Below are 19,736 nucleotides of genomic sequence, written 5' to 3'. Positions count from 1 at the left end.
GTGTTCTTTAACAGATAAGTTGGTTCTACTCATCTCAAATGACTTCTTCATAATTAAAAAAAAAAAATCTATTTTATATTTCTTGACCTGATATGTGATTATACAGTATGGGGTAGCAATTCACAAATAAAATGCAAAGAAAGAGGACACATGTTTAAATGTCTGCCTCAGAAAACATCTAAAATTTAAATGTGGTCTTATAACTAAGGAAAATAATTTTTAAAATGAACTTGCAAACACAGAATATTTCATATCCTAGGATGTGAGAAGGTGGTTGGAAAAACAGAGAACAGTGAACACAATTTTAAGAAATCAAAAAGTCTGAAACAAAATAGCTATAGTTTGTTGCCTAAAAACCCATATTTACATTACAATGAAATATGCTTTCATAACGCATTAAGGTAATTAATTATTAAATACTTTGTAGAGATATAGTGTGACTAAACTGCATATCCTCAAAATTCATATGTTGTAGTGCTAACTTCTAGTATCTCAGAATGCGACTATTTTGGAGATAAAGCCTTTAAAGAAGTGATTAAGGTAAAATGAGGTCACACTGGTAGGCCTTAATCCAATGTGACTGGAACATAGACACAACAGAGGGATGATCCCATGAGGACATAGCAAGAGGGTGGCCATCCCCAAGCCAAAGAGAAATATCTTGAAAGAAATCAAACCTGCCAATACTTTAATCTTGGACGTCTAGTCTCCAGACTGTGAGAAAATTAATTTCTGTTGTTTAAACAACCTAGTCTGTAACATTTTATTATGGCAGCCCTAGCAAATTAATATCAGATGTAAAGAAAAAAGAAACTTAAACTTAGAAACTTTTACATTCAAAGATTATTCACAAATAAAAATATAAAACTTCTAAAATTCTACTATTAAGTTTTTAACTGTAGGTCTGTTACATAAAGTGAGGTATATTGGTACCTGTGAGATGAGGAAGAAATAAATAGTTGTTACTTCCATCAGTTAAAACATGGAGGAGAGAAATTTTCCTTTGGCTCAGAGCTTTAAGGATGGGTGTGTATGTATAGACATATATACAGAATCAAATTATCTATAAATGTAATTTTATCTCTCTATTTTTAAAGTTGAAGTACATTCCAGCTGGCTAAAGAGTAGACATGACAAGAATAATAATTTGAGGCAGATCAAAAGTTAACTAACCTGATAAGAATGAGAGAACCCAAATCACTTTTTATGCTTTTTAGATTATCATTAATTTTTACACTTTTCCTTCCTTCCCACTCCCATATTTTTTAGGATTATTTTAAAGATATACTAATCTCTATCTAGTATATTGTTGATGGCAATAAATATAGACCTGGTAAGAGCAAGGTATCTGTTGAAAATGATTTATTTTTTTCTCTTTCTTCCCCATCATCATCATCCCACCATCATCATACTATAGCGAACATTTCCTTTCCTTAGGGCTTCCCTTGTGACTCAGCTGGTAAAGAATCTGCCTATAATACAGGAGACCTGGGTTCGGTCCCTGGGTTGGGAAGATCCCCTGGAGAAGGGAAAGGTTTAAGAGTTATACATACAGATTTAATCTTGAAAACAATCCTTTGAGGTAGGTATTATTAGTAGCATCCTGTGCTAATTTTGCTAAAGAGTATGAAGCTAACTTATTGCAAGGTTATGCAGAAATGAGCACAACTAGAGAAAACTGACAAAGTAGAATAGACATTTAGAGAAACGGTATGTTTTACTGAAGAAATCCATGTACAGCCACTGGCATTCTCCCTGACATCTTCATCAGTAAGTGATAAGATATCTTGACCTAGTTTGGGATGGAGAAACCATTTTGCTGGACATCTGGCTAGACTAAACCTAGCAGGGTTTTGTTTTTTTTTTTAATGCGAATCTTACTTCCATTTATAAAATGGTTGTACAGCTTATTCCAAGAAAGGATACTTCATTACTTCCTGTAAGACACCTTTAACCTACTCCTTCAGGACCTCACAGAGTAGAGATTGGGTTACTAAAATCACTCCTAATTAGAATTATCTTGCTCTATGTATCAGATGATTCCATCTAATGCTAGTACAATGGTGTCTGTTTCATGTAAATATCAGATTCTCCCGGTAGTTTAAGAATCAGTGATGCAGCAGCTCTTCTTCCAGTGGGCACCCAGCCAAGATCAATTCTACTATTGTTGGGCGGTGTTGTGTGCTACCAGAAACTCAACTTTTCTGTTTATCCATAAAGAAAATTTCCCTATCATTTTATTTTAATCAAAGCTATAAAATTACATCTTTCATTTCTTCACCTTCAATAAATATATGTATTTTGATATATAAACTTAGGGATTTGTATAAGGCTACCTAATCTACATTTTAAAATTTACTTTTTATAAATTTGGTTTTTCAGTTTTCAGATCCATTTATGTTACTGCTGTTATAGAGTATTTCTTTTAAAATACCTATAGCCATATTTTATCCATTAATCAACTTTTCAAGAACCAGCCAGGCTCATACAAAATCAACCTTGATAACATCATTTCTGAATTTCAGTAATTTAGTCTGTAATTTCTCATCATATGTTCTGTGCTCTTTTTATCTATATATCCTTTGAAGATTCATAAATTATTTCTCCTTAAATTTGATTTTTTGGGGGAATCTCTGCTGCTTTAATCTATTTGAGAATAAAGGGAACATTCAATGATATGAGTTACACTAAAATCCTTATAAAATAATAATAACAAATATCTTTACCATTTATTAAGCAGTTTACTAAAAGCTAACCAAATATATACCTTATCTTATTTCCTCCTAATCATCAACATATAAAATAGATAAGAAATAGATCTCAAAGCCTATTTAATAAAGAAACGGAGAAGAGGAGGTTAAACTACCCAAAGTCACCCAGGTGGAGTTTGCTTAACTCCAGGCTGGGTTCTCATCTTGTACACTGACCTCATTTTGATATTAGAGTCTTGAAGTACTCCTGACTCACAACCAACTAACATACAAGAATCACATATGTGCCGCTCCTTACCAGCTCCGACCTATCCCCTCCTCTGGAGCCCCAACTGTTTGTGCGTTGAATGTCAAATTAAAACATTTAAGGCTGGCCTTGAATGTGTATTTTCAGTGTTGAGAAGAGAATAAGCTCTAATAAAGGGAACAGCTTAGTTGACAATGGCGATTTATTTGCCAAAAATATTTTGCCTTGAACTGTCTGAATTTTTTATATTGATACTGCCTACAACTTCATCTTGTGAGGTTTATGTTCGGAGAAGGCAATGGCAAGCCACTCCAGTACTCTTGCCTAGAAAATCCCATGGATGGAGGAGCCTGGTAGGCTGCAGTCCGTGGGGTCGCTACAAGTCAGACATGACTGAGCGACTTCACTTTCACTTTTCACTTTCCCACATTGGAGAAGGAAATGGCAACCCACTCCAGTGTTCTTGCCTGGAGAATCCCAGGGACGGGGGAGCCTGGTGGGCTTCTGTCTATGGGGTCACACAGAGTCGGACACGACTGAAGTGACTTAGCAGCAGCAGCAGCACAACTTCATCTTGTGAGGTTTATTTGTATTTATAGAGCTTTTCTTTTTTTAAAAAAAAAAAAACAAACAACTATCTCTGTGCTATGTAGTTCATATTGTAATGTAAATTACTTTAGTGGGCTTGCTTTCTTCCTAATATGCCTCTTTGAAACCAGTGAAAGTGTTAGTTAGACACTCAGTTGTGTTCAACTCTTTGTGACTCCATGGACTATAGCCCACAAGGCTCCTCTGTCCACGGAATTCTCCAGGCAAGAATACTGGAGTGGATAGCCAGTCCCTTCTCCAGGGAATCTTTCCGACTGAGAGATTGAACCCAGGTCTCCCACACTGCAGGCAGACGCTTTACCGACTGAGCCACCAGGGAAGACCTGAAATTAGTGAAATGATCTTTAAAAGACAAGAAGCCTGGGAGAAGAGGTGTCAAAGGCCCCATTCAGTTCAGTTCAGTTCAGTCGCTCAGTCGTGACGGACTCTTTGTGACCCCATGAATCACAGCACGCCATTAGGTCCGTACAAAGAAGGATTAAAAACTCTTTTCCTTTCTTTTGCTTCATTGTACCCTGATCCCAGAACACTAAATGGATTAATATGAACTTCTGGTTTGCAACTGAAAAATTCTGGGAAATTTATTGACTATATTACTTAATTTTAGAGAGATAAACACGAAAATAGCAACCCACTCCAGTACTTTTGCCTGGAGAATCCCATGGACAGAGAAGCCTGGTAGGCTGCAGTCCATGGGGTCGCGAAGGGTCGGACACGACTGAGAGACTTCACTTTTCACTTTCATGCATTGGAGAAGGAAATGGAAACCCACTCCAGTGTTCTTGCCTGGAGAATCCCAGGGATGGGGGAATCTGGTGGGCTGCTATCTATGGGGTCACACAGAGTCAGACACGACTGAAGCGACTTAGCAGCAGCAGCAGCAGCAAACACAAAAACAGAAAATTTCAGGTGCTAAAATAGGGATAAGATATTTTTGTGATAATTTCTTGGGAACATTAGCACCAAAAGAGAGCATTTTTTTTCTATAGGAAAATAAACTTTGATTTCCAAATAAACACAGTATCAGTAAACTATAGTTTCCCTGTTGAAGTCTTATAGACTACCCTTTAAATAAAATCCTCTGAGTTCATTTAAAAACACAAATATGGATAATTTAAAAAGCAAACATCATATACTTAAATAAATATTATCAAATTCTCCATATCAATTTTCAGATATATATATATACAGTTTATCAATTATTGCTAATTATTGTAATCATATTATTCATGGAAAGGTAGTTGGCTTATCCTGAAGTATAACTCACATTGTTAAATCTAATAAATCACATTCTTCTAAACCAATGGGGAGCAGAGAATATTGGTTTTAAGTTGATCCTTAAATTTCTTTGAGAGTAGAATAGGTGAATCACATTTAAGCTGGGATAAAGAGAATGTAATAGGCATGAAAGGGTGCACAGGCTGGCTACATAGTTAAATTCTCTTTTGAGGGGGAAAGCCCTGAGAATTCATCCACTGATTAAATAGGAATCATGTCTGCACCTGGATTTGATTAAATATTTAATTAATTAATTAGCACTTATTAAATATAGGATGTCTGCTTACAAATTTCCTAACATTTAAAATATACTTAGAAAGACAGTAACTTTAAAGGCACTGTCCTACAGATACTTTCAAAGTGAATTACTAAGGAGATATTTTATAAATTAGTAACACTTGTTTACAACTATCAGTGCAGGACACTTGATAAATTCAGGAAGGCAATGCCACTTAAAACTTGAAATATATAGTTTTTTAAAAAACTTCGCTAACAAATATATCCCATCAAAACTTCTTAGCTTCACTAGAATTTCAGGAATATAGATCAGAAGTACAGCACATGCTCCATGGCTTTTGAACTTAATCTCAGTTATCTCAAAATTGAAAACCAGATTAGCTACAAATAATACTTTTCATGATTTAATGTGCGGAGAAGGCAATGGCAAGCCACTCCAGTACTCTTGCCTAGAAAATCCCATGGATGGAGGAGCCTGGTAGGCTGCAGTCCGTGGGGTCGCTAAGGGTCGGACACGACTGAGCGACTTCACTTTCACTTTCCACTTTCACACACTGGAGAAGGAAATGGCAACCCACTCCAGTGTTCTTGCCTGCAGAATCCCAGGGACGGGGGAGCCTGGTGGGTTTCCGTCTATGGGGTCACACAGAGTCGGACACGACTGAAGTGACTTAGCAGCAGCAGCAGTAGCAGCATGATTTAATGTGAATTGGTGTAGATTACTTAATCTTTCTATCTATGGCTTAGTTCCCTTCCTTATTACATGATTTTTTCAAGAATGAGTTAATATATTGAAAAGAATACTGGAGTGGGTAACCTATCCCTTCTCCAGGGGATCTTCCCAACCTAAAAATTGAACTAGGGTCTCCTGCATTGCAGGTGGATTCTTTACCAGCTGAGCTATCAGGGAATCCCAATATATTGAAGCACACAGGTCAACAGCAAATATTTAATCAAACAAGGAAGAAAAGAATGGGAATATAGGGTAAATATCCCTAGTTTAAAAGAGAGGGATGCTGTTGAAAATTTTAATATAAAGAATTGTTAGTATGGAAACGAATAATAACTAAGTCTATACATGCACTTGACTGAAAAAGAATCCTCCCCAATTTTCTCTTTCATCCATGAGGGAGGTAGCCCAAAGTAGGGATGATAGGCAGACAGATGATCCAGCAAAGACAGTTCCACATCAGGAAATTCAGAGTCGAACAAAATAGAGTTGTGTTTTGGATTCTTTTAAAATCTTAATGACCTGATTGCCTTTTTGGTTAGGCTGAGTGCATAACTCCAGCAATTGAAAACAGATTTCTAAGTATTTGACATTCAATAGGTAGGATTTTGGAGAAGGCAATGGCAAGCCACTCCAGTACTCTTGCCTAGAAAATCCCATGGATGGAGGAGTCTGGTAGGCTGCAGTCCGTGGGGTCGCTAAGGGTCGGACACAACTGAGCGACTTCACTTTCACTTTTCACTGTCACACATTGGAGAAGGAAATGGCAACCCACTCCAGTGTTCTTGCCGGGAGAATCCCAGGGACGGGGGAGCCTGGTGGGCTTCCGTCTATGGGGTCGCACAGAGTCGGACACGACTGAAGTGACTTAGCAGCAGCAGCAGGTAGGATTTGTTAAAAACTAGGAGAGGGCTTGTAAAGATCAGATCACTTATTCTCAAAGGAAGTCTCCATTTTTAAGTGACATCATTCATCATTGTCTTCTGAATAAGACCCTAAAAGAGGGAGTCAACTCAGTTACCTAGAAGTAAATTCTATAAGCAGCCTGTCTTAGAGCAGTGGTGCTCAAACTATAGTTCACATCAGAATCACTTGGGAGGTTTGCTAAAACACAAGAACCTCACTCCTAGAGTTTTGTTTAAGTAGTTCTGGAGCAGGCCAGATAACTGCATTTCTAAAAATTCTGAAGTGACGTTGATGCTACTGGTCTGGAACTACAGTTTGAAAACCACTGCGTTAGCAAATGCATAGGAAATTATGTTGCTTAGCATAATTAGTCCTTTGCCAAGACTTAAATCTTCTCTAACCTAAAATAATTGGTGTCAATTATAAAACTTTGAGGTCTCAAGCATTAATTTATGGACTGGAATGTAATCAAAATTTGTTTTTCTAAAAATAAATTTTGAGCCATACTTATAGTATTCCTTTGGTTCGTTCTCTCATAATAAATTTGTCAGGCATCCATAATAAGAATCATTGGCATTGCTTCTCAGGAATTTATTTTTATTGTATGAACAATGTAAATCATATGAGTGATCCAGTTTCTGTTTCTGCCTTTGAGGCTTCTGAGGAAGCTCACAGTCAGAATATAAGCCCCACATGTAGCAGGCATATAGGATCTCACACTATACATTTTGTTCATAAGCTTTACTTCTGGTATTACCTTGTTATGTCTTGACTTCATTTTCCCTTGATACTCATTTCTTCATTGACAATAGTATTATATGTGTTTTAAAAATCACCTACATTCCTTCCTGAAGTACAGTGGGATATAAACAAACAAATGAAACAAATGTGTTATGCTATGTTTATGGAAGCTTTAATATCCTATTTTATCAGGACTTCATGCCTTGATTTTTGGATTATACAAAATGAATAAATGAGAGATTAGGCATAGCAGATGCCACAAAAGATTATGCCTATTTAGCCCTAGACAGATATATTTTTAAAAGTACCTGGAAAGGCATAGAAATCAGTTCTGATATCAAGTTCAAAAGGTTAGAGATGTATCTGACATGTATCATTACAAATCTATTTTCTATAAAATTCACCAAACCTATTTGAAGTTATTCATATTTTCATTTTAGAGGAAAATTTCTAGAAGTTTAGGGCCTGCAAAGCAAAGGCAAGGCTATTTTTTGTTGGTCTTAATTTACCTTTCTCATGGCTTTAAGCCCGTGCCATTTCCAGGACAACAGAACGCTGTGATGAACAATCCTGTATTCACCACATTGGTCAATATTCATGTAATTTGGAAAAGAGATCGCTGGTTTGGAACATGATGCTGATGTAAGACTACCTGTCTCCTCTAGATTATATAAAAGAGAAACTAAAAATGTATGCTGCCTACCAAATACACATATCCAGTTATGCTTTACTTAATAAATCTTATTTTTACTGAAGAATGGGGTATAATTGAGAGAAAGTGAAGTTTCAGAAGGTAAGGATAAAATAGACCCAAGTATAGAAAAATCCAAACTGCTTTTCTCTAGTACACAGATAAACAGACCACAAATATTACATGACTGTAATTATGAGTACATAACAACTAAATGTTATGAATAAGCTTTGCTAGTTTCATCTTTTTGTAAAATCTTAAATAGGTACATTAGAGCAAAGTCTTTTCATGACTTTGGGAATGAATAATATGATAAACCTAAAAATGTTTTGAAAACATAAAGGCAAAGAAGATCACGAACAATAAAAAGAATACTTTTTTCCTATCTTGGAAGACTTCACACCTCAATTTATTACCAAAAAGTGGTTCAAAAAGATTCTCACTAAAAAACTTGCTGAATTCCTTACAACATCTCATGAGTATGTATTTTGTTTCAAAAACTTATTAAAAATCAGATCGAATTAAAATACTAAAATAAAAAACTCTATATGTAGGAAAACCATAAGATGAAAATAGAAGTTCTTCCTATACATTTTAGAGGGTGTTAGGGCCTTTGTAGGTTTTATAAAATGAAAACTTCTAAAAGATTTGTTCTTCAGATCATTTAAGAGTTCATTTCCTTAACCTCCTATAATATACAATGATTTTTTTCAAAAATTAAGGCAAATCTTTACCTAAAAGTTGGTATACAAACACATTATAAATTTTAGCATTTAATAATGTCATGGGGCCATTGCACTATATGTTCGTTTCTGACTAATCTGCCTTCAGCAGTTTGAGAATCTAACGGTTTCATATGATTGATTATTTCACAACTTTTAAAAAGAAAAATGTCTTGCCTTTGCATGGTAATCTTGTTCCAGTCTGGGATCTGATCCGGCTACCTGTTTGTATTTGTTAATTTTCATTTGGCGATTTCTCTCCTCTATATCCATAGCACCTATCGAGTAGAAAAAAACCCATAAAATTAATGTTCAGTTCTTATTTCTGAGCCCTACTTACAGGATGTACCAAAAAAAAAAAAAAATGGTAGGCTGATATACTACTTTCACTCAAGGTAGTAGTACAAATTAAATGTCATATTATTTTTAAGATTTAATTAAGTATGCAATTTGGTGAATAAAAGCATGATTATTAAATATGTAAAATAATTAAATCTGAATAAAGTGTAAAAAATTTTAAACAAAAGAGAATGTATCTTCATTAGATAGATAATACTTTCTGGTAAATGTATGTCCAGGAGAATATATTTGATAGCACATAAACATGACAACCGTAATATTATAAGAATTTTGGTCTGTAATTAATGCATCAAGATTGAAATAATTTACTGGAAACAGGTTGCAAGTCTAATAGTTTCAAACGCAACTATACAACTGCATTTTAAGTTATCAAAAAATCAGCCCATGTATCAAAGCAGGTTGTTCCAGCATCCATGTGAATATAGTTATCAAGATCTTTTGAACATGGATTTTCTAGAACTAGGATCAAGAAAGAGGCACTTGGAGTAATACTCTTGAAAACAAACCATGCCATTAAAAGCACAAAGTATTACTGAAATCATTTCAGGGGATAAAAGAATGTGAGGAGAAAAATTGAGATGGTAAGCTTATTACAAGATGAGACTAATGCTGTCTGTAAAAGGTGCTTCCTTAAAACACATCAACTATAGATATCAAGAGGGTTTTTAAAAACTTTGGTTAGAATAAGAACTAAATTCAGTGAACAAATCTTAGCAAACATGAAAAAGCAAACATGAGAAATGAAAAAACATTTCTCATTAATATGCATAATGGAAAAACAAAATCTCAATTGTATACTACAAATCTGCAAACTGGGAAAAATAATCATAGTTTAGTAGGTTCAAGTGGTTTTCTACAATATAATGTTGTCAGGTAAATTCACAAACACTGACTCTAGGTAAGATTGTAAACACACACACACACATGTACTCCTTGCTTAAGATCATAAATTTAAAACTGTAGTAAAGACATATGGACCATAGTGTGACTATTCAAAAATAGACATTTTAATACTCATCCTGGAAAAAAACCTCACCATATATTTGATAATTGCAAGCAAAATTTTTAAGTAAAAATTGATAACTAACATACAAAGGGAAGAAAATGTTTCAAAAAGGATTAAGAAAATCTTGACTAAAAGAATGTACAGAGTTTAGATTACATGATCTCTAAGTAAAAGTGCAAATTGAAATCATCTAATCAGTTTGTCAAATTTTAATAATGATCTGAGTTATTTTGTGTCAAATTATAAAATGGGGAATAGAAATATAATATAAATTGAATGATACACAAAATGAAGTGAGTGCTTCCATGATATGTGTTAAATATGGTTGGGTATAAATGTCTATTATTTATTAAAATACAATACTGGAATTGTTTGTACCTCCAGAGATATTCTCAGATAAACATGTTTATTTCTCCAAGGTCAAGGGAATGAAAAAGCCATCCAAGCTTCAAAAAATTGCGTGCTAAAAAATTACTAGTTAAAGTAAGTATTTGGGAAGGTTCTTTGAAGTTTTTTGACATTATAGTGGCAAAATAGTATTTTAAATACAAATAGCAACAACAGAAAAGGTTTAAACACATTTAATACACATATATATAAATATATATACACACATATACACATACACATATACATATATGCATTTTCTAATATCAATACTATTTTCTGGACATCAGCCTATGACACTACATTAAATTCTTCCTGATTACTGGATAATTATGGGATATATACTGACAGGTTTTGGGAAGCTTTTTCTGTAAAGAGCTCAACAGTAAACATCTTAGACTTTGCAGACCATGCAGTCTCTGTTGCACTTCTGCCATTGTAATATGAATGCAGATTTAGACAACATATATATTTTATATACACAAAATATATGTGTGTATTCCAATAAAAACTTATTTACAAAATAGGCAATGGGCTGAATTTGGTGCATGGCCACAGCTTGATGAATCCTGCATTGAAGCATTTTGGTAATTTTGCAATGAAGAACTTTTTTCCTTAGTAATGGTTTGAAGATTTTGTAGAATCAGGTTTAAGGAACATCATATACATTGAACAGATCATTGAGGGAATCTAAGGATATTAATGTTTTTGCTAAAAGAAAACAAAGATGCAAATAGAGTAATACAAACATTTAAATATATCAACTAAATTCTAATCTCAAACAAATCTTTCCAAGCTCAATCATCATCTATATAGTCCTTAAATTGGAAAAGTTCATTAGAGTCTTTTTCCTTTTATTCCTTTTGTTTTTTCGGCTAGGCTCTGGTATCTATTTATTTACATAATTTGTTTATTTTTACTTTGTTAGAGTCTTAACCAATGAAATCTCAAGGGCCATCTTAGTGAATATACAGGAAACAAACTTGGGTAAATATACTTTTAACTTAAAATTCTCCCAGGAACCTAATCTGTAAGAAAAACAGTGCCTCTCTCCAATAGTATTTGAAGTCTTCCACTTCTTTTCTACATTTTTTATTAAGCTATTTTCTCAAAGAAAACACGCCACAGATAATAATATCCTTAGAGAAGAAAGTATCCTGAATAAACAGAACTACTATAAGGGATTCTTCATCTGCAAGATAATTTTTTGTTGTTGTTCATTTTCGCTATAGAAAATAATTCAGAAATTATATTTCAATACCTGTATTTTTTTCAATTAAACTCAGTATTTTTTCTTTTTCCATAAATGAAAAACCATATGGAGGAATCTATGCAAGTAGAGGAATTTTCAGCTGGTGCTAGTGGTAAAAAATCCATTTGCCAATGCAGGGGACATAAGAGTCATTGGTTTGATCTCTGGGTAGGGAAGATGCCCTGGAAAGACCCACTCCAGTATTCTTCCCTGGAGAATCCCACATACAGAGGAATCTTGCCATGGGACTGCAAAGAGTCAGACATGACTGAAGCGACTTAGCACATGCAAGTAGAAGAGTTGCTTACTATCCGGTTAGGGAATAGAATATGTAATTTCTCAACTTTAATGTCCAAGGCTGTACTCTCCAAAGGAAAGTAAATTAAAGTGATAAGGCAGACTTTTCTCCATTTCCTTTTTCTCCTTCAAATCTACCCTAAAATTTGCATATACAAGGTCCTGAATATTCTGTAATAATGACTAATCATTTGATCGCAGATATCTCACTCCCCATCTATTATCGAGTAATATCTCGCTGAAATGGTCTCAAAAATACATTTTGGGAAGGCTGGTTCATAAGTTTAGAAGGTAAATTTATCTAGTAATCATTGAGTCATATTCTTATATGTGATGACACTATGCTTATTTACAGAAGACATCTTAGTGGTTTGATATGATTTTGTACTTTGAGTACACTAAAACACTCAGTCATTATAATGTTCAATATCAAAGCAAATATCAATATATTTTCAAATTATAACAAAAGTAGATTAAAAGGTTAATAATACTATCAGTCTACCTGGACAAACCCAATTCAACAAAAGTTTGCATATGTTTCTATTTATTAAAAATTATTAAAGATATTATACTGTAATATTCAAATTGTCTCAAATTCTTGGTATAAATTATTAAGTACACTAAGAAAATACTTCTTATTTCAATGGCTTAAAAATATAAGCCATCTAAGAAGTGTACTTATTCTTAAACCAATAAACTAATTGTTGTGGTTACTTTTAACTTAAAAAGATTGCATTTGCCCAAAATTAAGTTTAAAAAGTTAAAGTTATAGGTGGATTTTGTAATCAGAGATGTATTGAATATCCAGATTAACCGGCAGCAAGACAGTGGCTGCTTAGGTTTCTCCATTTATAGAATCTCTTCAGTGATTTCTGTAGTGCAGTGCAAACAATAGTTTCAAGTTTGCTTTTCCAAGTGTGCATGTGCGCGCGCACACACACACACACACAGAGCTGTTGGTGTCCCAAAGCAGCCTCACACATCATACTTCTTTGAAGTAAGGACACAAGTCTGGCAATAATGCAATTCATAATTAAGCTAAGTAGTGGTCAGAATATTGCAGGACTGCTGACTTAGGGACCTATCATATATTCTTAAATGAAATACTTAAATCTGGGGATCTTAAGAGGGAAAACTCTTAAGTCCAACAGCGAAGCTCAAAGAAGGAAAAACCAAGAAAATAAATTAGAGAACGTATGATTACAACATCATGGAAGCCTGTGCTGTCACTTCAGTGATGTCTGACTCTTTGTGACCCTATGAGCTATAGCCCGCCAAGCCCCTCTGCCCATGGGATTCTCCAGGCAAGAATACTGGAGTGGGTTGCCATGTCCTCCTCCAGGAGATCTTCTGACCCAGGGATTGAACGTGCATCTCTTACGTCTCCTGCATTGGCAGGCAGGTTCTTTTTCTTTTTTTTCGATTTTCAATTCATATTTTATTATGAGGCATTAAAATCTGCTTAGGAATAAATGAAATCAACAAGGAAGAAGGGAAGCAAAAAAATGAAATACAAACAGAAACAAATAAAGGCAGGCAGGTTCTTTACCACTAGCTCCACCTGGAAAACCCCATGGAAGTCAAAGACCATTTAAATAACAACAGTGTGGAAGAGGAACAGCAAAACAAAAGGAAGTTACAGACAACAATGATGACAGTGATAGAAATAACATATTTCAAATGAACAAAGTTAAAAAGGCCAAATTCATGGACTCTCTCAATGCTGCAATTACCATTTAGGCATGCACCAAATTAAGAGCAATAAAAAAAGATATAATCAGTGCATGCAGCTGTTTTCTCACTCTGAGGTAACAATGACACAAGCAAAAGCATAGCTATTTGCGTATTTATTTTCTAGATTCAGTAGGTAGACTATAAAAACAACTTACTGATGTTTTTCAAAAGTCAGAGGAGTAAGAATAGAAATTGTTAAAATGACTCACGAGATAAATAAGAATATGTAATATTTTGTCATGTTATAATTTTATTTTCAAAGGAAGTGCAATTCTAAAAGAAAGCATTCTCTTTGATTTTTATTGAATATTTTAAGTACTTTTTCAATAATCTAGTAACAGAAAAAATCCTTTTCAGATTGATAGTAATAAACTAGCTATTGACAAAAAATTCATGGTCATTTATATGAGTGTTTTCCAAAGTACCTAATATATAAATATTAAAAGCAAGCTCCTTAAATTTTTGAACCTGAAATTTCACTTCCCAGGATCTTTCTTAAAGAAATAAATCAATATACAAAGATATACATACATATTCATTGCACTATTGTTTGATAATTTTAAAGACTGGGGAAAAAAAACTCCATATGTTCAAAATAAGGGAATAATTACATGCATTTATGGCATGTCTACAGAATATTATACATTCACAAAAAATTATGTGAATAGTGTGTACATGCATTCACCTATATAAATGATATAAAAGATACTATAAAATATTAAATGATGGATATTGTACTATAGTTAGTAATTTAAAAAACATATAAAAATATATATGCACATAACTGATACAAAAGACAAAGAGATGGAGTGAAAAAGATTTAAGATTTACACATCAGAGTAGTTATCAGTTATCATTGGTTACCAGAAGTTAGTATAAGTGGTTTTGGCTTAGTTAATATATAGTTTATAAAGTGTCCACAATGATCATACAATATACAGGAAAAAAATTATTAAAAAACACACAAAATATAATGTTTATGTGAACAAAGACAAATTATCCAGTTTGAAAATATTTTGTCATGATTTGATAAAGTGTTTTGGAAATAAATCTTAAATAATTTTTAAAATGCAAATGTGCAATCATTAATTATTTATCTTAGGGACATACACTCTTGTTAAGTAAAAGTATGTGGGTGTACTGATTAAAAGTGGTACAAAATAAGAAATACTTCCAAATGTTATAAAGTGCATATCTTTCCAATATTTATGTATAATACAAAAAGCGATTTGGCATGTTCTTAAATTTTCCATGTTTTTTTCAAGTGGAGGACCTAAGAAACTGTGCAACAAAAACTTAAGTTCACTTTAAAATGATTTCTTCATAATCACTTGTCTGTAATGAATTTTCTCATATTTTTAGATTAAAACATTTATACTAGAGCCTCACAAAAAGTACCCTTTTATTAGCCAAATTATTTATTAAAATGAATGTTATGCAGAGAATTAAGAAATACTGGAACAAATTAAACTGAGAAAAGATTTGGAAATAAATACTGTGAAAAAGGCACCAGTAGAGATTAACCTATGTTAGAGACTAAACTGAATTTCATTCAACTTTCCAAATTACACATGGGAGTGTCAGTTGCACTGAGGATCCTAAATAAAACCGCAAACGGGATTTAGTTGGTCTCCACTGACATTAGACTTCCCTTCCTGAACTCTCTTCCTGCTCTCTTCCTCCCAGACCTCTAGCCTTATTCTTTCATGTTCTCTGTACAGTATCCCCCACTCTACCTCCCTTCATTCTCTGCCTTATCACCAATAAAGCCCCCATTTCCTGAGGTTGAAGACATGGACTCTGGCACCAAATCTGAATGCTTCAGCTTAAAGTCCAGATTCAAATGATTAAGAGTAAGTTATTTAATAGATTTATACCTGAAATTTTCAGTTTCTATCCGTTCCGTTCCATCGCTCAGTCGTGTGCGACTCTATGCGACCCCGTGGACTGTAGCCTACCAGGCTTCTCCGTCCATGGGATTCTCCAGGCAAGAGTACTGGAGTGGGTTACCATTTCCTTCTCCAGGGGATCTTCCCGACCCAGGGATCGAACCCGGGTCTCCCGCATTGGAGGCAGACGCTTTAACCTCTGAGCCACCAGGGAAGCCCATCAGTTTCTATACTAGAAATAAAAATAGTACCTACGAAGTGTGGGAAACTCAATTACGGATTAAAATAATTTATACCACAGAGACTGATCACTGAGTCCTACTTTTGCAACTATGCCAAGTCCAAACCCTCCCAATCCCCTTGTCTGAGCTAGTTCTTATACTGGGTCTCCCAAGAGTAAAATCTGAACTATGTGGAATTAACTTCCTAGTCATCAGTTATTCATCACCATGGGACCCACCGTATCTAGTATAAAAACAATGGATTTTTACACAATGTGAGCATTTGTGCTTGTACAAGTGAGCCTTATATATTTGAGCTGTTAAGTTAGACTACCCAAATATAGAGTCTCTTACTGTCTCCAATACTGAGTCAAGTGCAACATTATTTGGTTACTGCTTGTTTCCTCTTATTTCATGATGACTTTACTCAAAGAAAAACTTCATTGAATACTGTAGCTAAGGTAAGTCTGATATTGTCAAACTTAGGTCTCAAAAGTTCCCTCAAAGGTCATGTTTGCCAAATCCAGTGGTCATTCCTTAGCACCATTCTACTGGGCTCACTGCAGCACTTGGTGTTACACTACACTACACTATTCTTGATATTCTCTCCAACAGTTTGGCTCCACATTTTTCTGATACTCCTCTTGTTCACTCTTTCTCAGATGACTTTGTTAGCTCATCTTTTTCAGCCCATCATTGACATAAATGCATTTCCTAAAGTATTATTATAACTTTCTTTCTTATTCATACTTGAGTGATTTTGTCTAAATCCATAGTCTCAACCATCACTTCAATGATGAGTATTCCTCCCTTTCATTCCTACCTTCCCCGTAACCCTAAGGCTCACATTTTTGGTGTTTTCTAAATATACCTAAAATCCCCTTCAACACCTAAAACACAGTTTGTCCAAAACAAGTTAAAGTTACTTCTCATGTCTGCTCTTCCTTTAGTTATCAATAAATGTCCAGACTCTATTTGCTAACTGCCTTGCTTATTCTTCATCTTTCTTGGTTAACTGATTACTGTTTTAGACACAAAGCTTTAGTCCTTTCTCTGTTTCCCAGCTCACCCAGTGTAGTCATCTCTTCTCTCTGAAGTCATAGGTCAACCTTGTCCATTAACATGCCCTGTTTTGGGAGGGAACTTGGCTCTTAATTGCTTCAGATGTGTTAGATAAAGTAAAATTTTCTATTAGCATATATTTGGTAGTATTTGAGTAATATATTAAGATGCATTTTAATTTTGTATATTTTAAATAATTTTAAAAGTCAGATGTATGGAGGCATAATTTACAAAAATTAATATTCACACTATGTAGGTACAAAAGTGTATGACATTTGATACATGTATATAGTCATGCAGCCTTGCCACAATCAAGCTACAGAGTGTATCTGTTACCACAAAAAGTTCCCTGGCACTGCTGTGTCATCAGTCCTCCCCCTGCCAGCCCAGATAACCACTGATCAGATTTCAGACTAAGCTTATAATTTTAGACTAAGCTTATAATTTTTCTCCAATAGTTTTTAGACTAAAATTTCATTTGATCAAGGCACAGAAAATGAAATATAACAATGCTTTTAAAAATAACAGTTAAAATTGTGTGTTCTAGAACTTGATACTAACGTTCTGGCACAATTAAGTTCTTAACAATGATAGGAATACTGTGTACATTCTAGGAATTGTGCTGACAGCTTTACATGTGTTTTAATCATGTACAGCAAGTAGACTGAACCAGTCAATTCTAAAGGAAAGCAACCCTGAATATTCACTGGAAGGACTGATGTTAAAGCTGAAGCTCCAATACTCTGGCCACCTGATGTGAACAGCTAATTCACTGGAAAAGACCTTGATGCTGGGAAAGAATGAAGGCAGGAGGAGAAGAGGGTGACAAGAGGGTGAGATGGTTGGATGGCATCACCGACTCAGTGGGCATGAGTTTGAGTAAACTCAGGGAGATGGTGAAAGGCAGGGAGGCCTGGTGTGCTGCAGTGAACAGTGTCTCAAAGAGTCGGACATGACTTAGCAACTGCACAACAATCAGCACGGCAGTTTGTGGTAGGACTTTTTTTTTAAATTAAAAAATTTGTAAGGTGACTGATATTGGTCTGTTTTCTAAAACGTATAATCTGAAATATTTAGTCATGAAATGAGTCTCTCTCTCTTTCAACACACCACTCTCAGCTGTTGTTTAATTTTTTTCTCTTTTCCCAATGTTCTCCCTTTAAAAATGTCTCCTTTTTCTTTTCTAGCTACATCTCCTCTTGGCTAATTTCCTTTTTTGGCAATGTTTCTTCACGCTATTTCCCTATGAGCCAACCTTAGACTGCGATATGGTAATTTTTAATCTGTAATCTTTTTAGAGATTCCTTCTGGTTCTCTTTCCTATACTTTGAATTGGCCTATCAACTTCCTTTACATTCAGCATGACATTATAACCTATGACTAGGATCTTCCTGTCAGTTGTGTCACATAATTGATTAATCCAATTGTTGTTGCTGTTCAGTTGTTAAGTCACGTGTGACTCTTTGAGACACCTTGAACTGCAGCACACCAGGCTTCCCTGCCCATCACCAACTCCCGGAGTGTGCTCAAATTCAGGCCCATTGAGTTGGTGATGCTATCTAACCATCTCCAATATTTCTATTTTTGTCATTTTGCTGTCCATTAAACTTTGGCTTTCCCATTATCAGTTCCCTTCCTTATCCCTCCCCTCATTTCCCATCCTCCAGCCCTCAACACTGCCAGCAGACTGATACAAGAAACTATTATTTGTCAAGAAGCATTATTCTCTCCAGTTAAACTATAACCTAATTTACATTCCCTTGGAAATTATCTCTTAATATATTCATGCTAACTTATTCTCTTTTATATGAAACCCATTTACTGCTCATACCAATCCATTTATATTACAATATTTTTATAGATATTAAACATACAACTTTAAATAAGCAAAGAAGAAGAAAGTTATCGAATATATCCCTTTTTTCTGAATCTATTTCCGCCAGGTCAAATCTATGAAAATTTTAAGGCTCTTGGTTTATACTGGAAAAAATTGCTTTTTAGGAAGATTATATTAAACTATGCTACCACTCTTTTACCATACTCTCCCTAGTGGTTATGAAAGAAATAAAATATTTTTATATATTTATTGATCAATGAATTTCCTATTTAGTAAAATTTCTGTATATGTCTTTTGCCCATTTTTCTATTAGAGCTTTTTGGAATATACAATTTATATTAAAATTGATACTATTTGTTTCAAAGTGATTCAGATATTAAGGCTCTTAATACTGAGTTGCTGCAAATATGTTTCACAATTTGTTGTCTGCCTTTTAATTTGTTTATGCTGATTTTGATATTTTGAAGTTAATACCTGACACATTTTAGTCAGATCTCTCTTTTTAAATTTTTTCATTTTATTCTTAGAAAGGCATTCTCCCTCCAGAGAGAAACTCTTTATGCTTTCATCAAACATAACTAACTCCTTAATCACAAGGAGTTCATTTTGCTTAATAGGAAGTATAAGCAAGCAGTCCAAAGTCACATCTCTAGTGAGTGACAGACGGGTTAGAATTCAGACCTATATGGGTTCAATGTTCTTGCTGTTTCAATCCAACTCTCTTGCCTCAGAAATGATAAAGTTCACTTCTGGTTTAGCAGTCCTGATGTGCAAGTTCATATGACAGCAAGCTCCTAAACTGGTAGCCACAAACAAATA

At 34.4% G+C, this 19,736-nt stretch overlaps 1 protein-coding gene across 40 annotated transcripts in view; it reads right to left on the bottom strand.

Annotated features, from left to right (window-relative positions):
• The window catches only part of RIMS2 (regulating synaptic membrane exocytosis 2), a 576,029-nt gene that overhangs the window by 140,531 nt on the left and 415,762 nt on the right, over positions 1-19,736 (bottom strand). For 18 of the 40 annotated variants that reach the window (XM_088844714.1, XM_088844720.1, XM_088844709.1 and 15 more), the window contains one exon: positions 9,050-9,150. The exons of the other annotated variants lie outside the window; for them this stretch is intronic. In XM_088844714.1, coding sequence (XP_088700840.1) covers positions 9,050-9,150 — 101 coding nt within the window. The remainder of the gene's footprint in view (positions 1-9,049; positions 9,151-19,736) is intronic. 40 annotated transcript variants of the gene reach the window in all.

This window comes from Moschus berezovskii, chromosome 16, assembly GCF_049115385.1.
Source record: "Moschus berezovskii isolate FMDL1 chromosome 16, NW_MosBer_1.0, whole genome shotgun sequence".
Taxonomy (NCBI): Eukaryota; Metazoa; Chordata; class Mammalia; order Artiodactyla; family Moschidae; genus Moschus; species Moschus berezovskii.
This window is presented reverse-complemented; position numbering and strand designations above follow the sequence as displayed.